Source organism: Etheostoma spectabile, chromosome 13, assembly GCF_008692095.1.
Source record: "Etheostoma spectabile isolate EspeVRDwgs_2016 chromosome 13, UIUC_Espe_1.0, whole genome shotgun sequence".
Classification (NCBI taxonomy): domain Eukaryota; kingdom Metazoa; phylum Chordata; class Actinopteri; order Perciformes; family Percidae; genus Etheostoma; species Etheostoma spectabile.
Genome location: NC_045745.1, coordinates 17,899,486 through 17,905,979, shown reverse-complemented (window position 1 = coordinate 17,905,979; position 6,494 = coordinate 17,899,486). Strand labels below are relative to the sequence as shown.

Here is a 6,494-nt window from a genome sequence, read left to right as displayed (position 1 = left end):
GCTTCCCGAGCTCCCTCGCCATTCTACTCGTTCCTCGGGTCCCTCCCCATCCTATCTCAGCCCTCACCATCCTATCTCAGAGCCCTTCCTATCCTTCTCCAGCCCTCAGGTCATCACTATTTAATGGCCTCTCTGGTTTAAATGTAAGAGTTTGGGAATAGTTTCAAACAAATGTACAAAGCCCAAAAAAGGTCCCTAAACGGTGTCCATGGCTGCAAGAAGAAATCCTTCTGAGGCCAGCATGTTAAATCATCATGTGGTCTTTCGCCAAAGACAAACAAAAACACATTTTTCTGCTCTGCCTTCTTGCATTTTCCTGTTCCATTCTTAAAAATTGTATATTTCCCAACTCATAACAGCCAGGCAGCCCCTCGGTTCACCTCTGCTCCTTCCTGGGACTGTGAGGAATGGTTGTGTGACAGCTAAACCACAGAAAAAGGACTGAATGACAATTCTTAAAATTCATCTGAGAATAGAATCTTTTTTCGTAATGTCCAGCACAGCCATGGTCTGTGTACATCTGCAGCTTCAGGACAGACAGTTAAATCATCTTATAAGTATGTAGGTGCAGTGATGCCAGTATGTGCATTCCAAATGCTTCCAAAATCATAGAGAAAGATGGAAAACAATGAGTAGGAGTGAAATACCACAGTACAATATTCAGAGCAAAAAAATGTTCTTAAATTGACATCATGAATCATCATGTTCTTTTCCTAGACTATACGTTGTTTAAATGACACATTTCCTGTTTGTAAGGATTTGAGCACCACGACTTCACAAAATAAACTTAATGAGAAAAAAAACAAATGTTGTAAACAACAGTTTTATTGTTTTATCTTATTAGGGGTCCAAGCCCGAGGATGCGTGCACCGCAGTAATCGCAAGGCGATTCGCGGTTCACACAGCAGGGCTGTGGAACCCTATTGTTTTCGCTAGGTTTCTTCCTTCTTCTTATTATTCTTCTCCGCATAAAAGTGGTGCTGCAGCCTAAACCGTACATGGTGGCGACGCGCCATTTTCAGGACTGGTCCGAAAGTCCGCAAAGACCTCAGCCAAAAAAATTGACCCACTTCTACCACTAGGTGGCGCTATAACAGAGAAAAAACACGTTTAGCCCTTTAACTCCTAAACCGTACATCGGAAATTTTAAAACCTTACATCCACGCGTTCCCTGGATCCTACTGAATCTCGTGATATAGGCCACGCCCATTTCCGCCCAGACTTTTATGCGTGAAAAATCGCGATTTATCAAAAACCAACTTTTTCGAACTCCTCCGAGACCGTGCAATGGATCTGCACGAAACTTGGCACATAGCATCTCCAGACCAACCTGACACAATATTGTATAAAAAAAATTTATAAGATAAACATTGCGTGTGTTACGCGCAAGCAAAGTTTTGTAGCTAGCTATGAAAACATTGCCGTTGCCATATCTCGGCCAAGATAAATACTATCAAAGCCAAACTTCACAATATTACTTGCTATGACCCCCTGAGGCTCTGTACCAAATCTGACGAACATTGCCCACTAGGGGGCGCTACAAAGACAAAAAAGTGTGTTTTTCACGAACGTACTTTACCATATCTCGGCCAAAATAGGTGGTATCAACACCAAACTTGGGGTGATTGTTTGGCATGCCGCACGAAAGCTTCATACATAATTTGGTAACGATGGACCATTAGGGGGCGCTATAATCGACGTTTGTTGGTTTTGTGGACAAAGTCAATGCATTTAAATGGGGAATTTGCAATTGCAATATCTCTGCCACAGTAAATGCTATCAAAACCAAACCGGTAATGATTGTTTCGCCCACCGCCCAGAGGCTCACTGCAAAATTTGGTACAGACAGGCCCTTAGCGGGCGCTCTAATCAACATAGAACATTTCCCCGGGTCGCTGGGGACGACTGGCGCGGGGAGGCTTGGACCCCGTTGAAACTGCGTGCAGTTCTAGTTTTAATTTCCTTTGATCAAATTTCCAATTTCTTTCTGACCTTTAAGTAAATAACATGTAAAATAAAACCTGTAGACTATACAACATGCCATCATGTACCTTTAGGTGTGCAGGCAGTTTCATTATGAATTTAATGCTGGAATTAGATATAAACACATAGTTTAAAAGATTCTGCTTGGTGCAGGGAAATCAAAATGCTGCTCTTTACCTTTTTTCCGGGCCTGTGAGATGATGTCAGCAGCACTCTTGCTCATGACCCGGGTCACATAGAGAGGACAGTTGGTTTGGCTGGCGATGGTGATGGCACGAAACACCGCCTCTGCCTCCAGCTACAGAAGGGACAGCACATTTTGGTTTTTGGACATGTTTTTCCCATTAGGATTTTCTCAAATAAACTTAAAATATGTAAACCACAGCAATCTATGTATCAATGGAGCCGTTTTATTTTAACAATTCATTTTTAACCAAAATGACAAAAGGAAGCTTGTAATTTTAACATAACACACAGGAAGGTTTAAGGATGTATTCAGTTGCATTGAGTTAGGGTACTTAAAAGTAAATTCACGAGATTAATTCATGAGAGCAAATTTATGAAATTCATGAGAGCAAATAAATGATAAAATAAACCTTAGCGAGGTCAGACTACTGCCACATGCTCATTTTGTGTTTCTTTTACCCTATTTTGATAACATTTATAAAATGTCCATGTGTACATTTTTATGTTTGTGATAGTCAGCGAGCAAGAGCAAAAAAACAACTTTCAATGCAAAATGGATACAAAATTCCAGTAGAGGGCCAATGTATGCCTCTAGATGTGACGGCTGTCTCCTTTATGCACAGATACTTGTACACTTTATTGTGTTGCAGTCCACAAGCCTAACATGGGTCGAATAACCAAGAACTTAAAACCAAACAGGACAGCAGACATTAATAAACCACTAATATAACTAGGTTTCTGCTCAATTACAGTAAAGTATGTTACTGGCTTTTGATTCTTAAGACTCCACTTACAATAACTGCATAACACTATGAGACTGGTGGGACATGTTCGCCCCGCTGAACCACAGAATGGAAAATCCCAGTCAAGCTAAAGGCAAACAAGTTGCTGAGTTGAAAGCGTGGTTTTCATTTTAATGTTTGTTGATGCAACATGAGCGGCAACAACTGGGGGAACCGGGGAATTTTCACCCAACGCCTCTAATGTGTCTGAAACCGCATGTACAGTATGTAACAAGAACAATGTGTGTGAAGACCAGTCCAAGAATGTCATTGCGGACAATGTGAGGGCGTACAACCTTTGGAAAAACATTAAAGGTATCAAAAAACATTAAAACACTCAATATCTCAATAAAAAGTATCAAAACAAATATACTTGGCTATTTCAGTGTTCAAAATGTTCATGACTGTATGTTTATAATAATCAAATGTGATTAGTGTATAGGTGCAAAGTATAGTTATATATATTGTTTAGGTGTGTGTGTGTGTGTGTGCGTGCGTGCGTGCGTGCGTGTGCACCAAAGCAATAAAGCAGGATTGTGAGTGTACGGTTTATATAGGTGAGGCAGGGTTAGGGTTAGATAGTGAGAAATATGGAGCGTGTGTGTGTGTGTGTGTGTGTGTGTGTGTGTGTTATACCTCTTCTGGCCTGCTCAGCACGTGTCCCTCTGGTCCAGTGATACCCATCTGCAGCATGCGGGTCTGCTCCTGTTGAACAAACACGCAGAAAGTAGACTGTTTAGCTCATATGTATATGTGGGACTAATTATTAGTGTCCAGTGGTTTGAGTGTTCGGGCTGATGTAAAGTTTTGGTCACACTCCAACATGATGTTCTGTTACTAATTCTCTCTTCCTGTGCGGAGTATATGAGCAGCAGTTTTACTTTCAGGGTCAGGCCACACACAGAGGACTGTGGGAATCAACGGACTGTTGAGGGTCTTTGAATACATGCACACCTAGCTCCCAAATCTGGTGGCTCTTTTGTGTTACAGTAGGTGCAGAAGTTACCAATGCATGGAGGGACTTAGACTTAGCGTCTGTCATGTCACCATGGATGCTTTATGATGACATCTTTTTAAAGGTCCCATGGTATGAAAATTTCACTTTCTGAGGTTTTTTAACATTAAAATGCGTTCCCCCAGCCGGGCCTATGGTCCCCTAGGGGCTAGAAATGGTGATAGGTGTAAACAGAGCCCTGGGTATTGCCTTTGAGAAAATGAAAGCTCCGATGGGCTGATCTGGAATCTTGCCCCTTATGACTTCATGAGGTCATAAGGGGTTTCCTCCCCTTTCTCTACTTTGCCAGCCCAGAAAATTTGTCCAGCCCATAAAAGAGAGACATCATGGCTTTCAAACAAGCAAAGTTGCAGTAGGTCAAGGCCACCCCAACCCCCCACTCTCTCCTCTTCAAAAGCTACTCAGAAATGGCACATACTAAGGAAAGCTCATTGTGGGACTGGCTCTAGTGGCTGTAATTCTGCACCAAGGCTGAACTTTGGGAAAGAGACTTCAGATATGGAATTAGGGGACCACTAAGGTCTACATAAAAGCATCCAAAGAGCACCATGTCATGGGACCTTTAAGTGTTAAGAGGTATTAAGGTATTTTTTAACCTGGGTATTATTTACATAATTTGACTATTTTCACTTTGCGTCATGCTTACTTCTGTCGTACAGGAAAATTGCCGCAAGACAACTTGCAACTCAAGAAACTGGTGGTGTGCCTGTGGTCACTGATGCTTGGATAAGACGGTCAGCTTTCCATACGGTAAGCTACAGAAATTACAACACTTCAGCAGCATTAAGGGTCGTGGTCGTGATAAAGTGAGAATGAGCCCAAAACATCGGAAAGTATGTTTTTTTGACATTTCTTTATTTACATTTTATCAAAAAGAAAATTAAATTGCAAATGTTGTTCTCCTCGGCTGTGAACCACTCCTGGTGTGCACCCATGGATGTACTAATAGTTTGCGCCTAGCAAATCCACCATTATAATAGCAATCCGCTATGGAACAAGCGCGCTTGCTTGTAAAGGGAATGTGAAATTACGCTCTGATTGGTTTATTGCATGTTACATCCAAACCACACCTATGAGTAATGTAGCTACTTTAGACCAACCCATTTTAGATTTGCGTCGGGTGCAAGAGTCTATTTTTTATCCCACCGGTATAATAGCAACAGTACCCAAGATCCACCCACAGAGTTACTTCTCCAATTCTGTTGAGAAATTCTCTATATTGAATTTTGTATTTATATTTCTAAAAGGGAAATTAAAGTTAAAGACATAATTTTCCTTAAGCAAGCATCTACTGGTCAAAAGAGCTACAGCAGCTTTACACACTTTGGCAATGGTTTCAGCACGTAGCCATGGTTCGTCACTAGTTGTCCTCTGTATCAGCACTAACAATGTGTATCACAAACAGGTCTAAACAAGAACCCTCTATCTCAGGGACTCTAAAGTTAAATAAGGGCATGAAATAATCTGGCGGTTTAGACGTTTTTGGTCTTAAAGTTGATGGAAATCAGACTCCCTCAAAGTCCTAGTTTAAGACTAGATAGGAGATCTGGGATTTGCGTATGCACATACACACACAGTGACAGAATCCAGGCATGGTCTGGAGCTTTGGCTAATACCAATCTTCTCAATCCACCGGCTATAACAGTTCACAATCACTTTCATTTGGTTAAACTACACCCACACATTAGTGTCCTACAGGAAACACATCCACCCTCTCATCGGTGACAGTGTGTTTAGTCTGTAGGTAGTGGAGATACACTGCGATAAGGCTCGACCAGAAAGGTGAACCAATCTGACATAAATCACATTAAACCAAAACAGATCAGAGTTGGACACAAGACAAGTCATTAAAGACGGTATGAGGCGGGGGAGAAATGGGAAGAAAAGCGCAGTTTATTGGTCTTTATCTTTACCTCAGCAATGATCTCGCCATTTTCAGCATGGACCTCAGCGATGCCTCCCCTCTCCGCCAAGAAAGTAAATATATCATAGAGCTGGAAGAAAAAAGGCAAAGAAACAGTGAAAAATTACAGTGGCACTCTTTTTATATTTAAAAACCCTGCCGGGCTGTTTACACAAGAATCAGACACTCCTTTTTATTCTCGGGACAATCCTCAAGCCACAATTTAAAAGAAGGCCACAATTTACATGATGTCTACCACAACATGCTGCAATTATCGTGTGTGGTCTCCAGAAAAGGTTAAACTCATGTGGGATGAGCGGCAGTTGCTGTTATGTTGCTGCACCACAGTTCCTTGGTGAGCTGCATGACATCAGTTTTTCAAGCTGGACTATTTCAGTTGCCTCATGTGCTCCCCTGAGCAAACGAATTAGCTATGGCTGCATGTGGAACACATAGGCATGCCTCACACACCGTCTGGACTTACACTTAGTTTTTCTACATTTACCAGCAAGAATTACAGTATGAACTCACGCTATGTATCACAGGCTACAAGTTACATAAGGACAGGGTGTTTTGAGATAAAAAGATTAGATTTGAGGAATGGGGGCAAAATGCCACAGTCCTG

At 41.7% G+C, this 6,494-nt stretch overlaps 1 protein-coding gene across 4 annotated transcripts in view; it reads right to left on the bottom strand.

The window, feature by feature from the left end:
• The window catches only part of dpysl3 (dihydropyrimidinase like 3), a 40,844-nt gene that overhangs the window by 12,041 nt on the left and 22,309 nt on the right, over window positions 1–6,494 (bottom strand). For all 4 annotated transcript variants that reach the window (XM_032533039.1, XM_032533041.1, XM_032533042.1 and 1 more), the window contains exons 6-8: window positions 5,880–5,960; window positions 3,588–3,656; window positions 2,161–2,281 (exon numbers count right to left, since the gene is read on the bottom strand). In XM_032533039.1, the coding sequence (XP_032388930.1) occupies window positions 2,161–2,281; window positions 3,588–3,656; window positions 5,880–5,960 (271 nt within the window). The remainder of the gene's footprint in view (window positions 1–2,160; window positions 2,282–3,587; window positions 3,657–5,879; window positions 5,961–6,494) is intronic.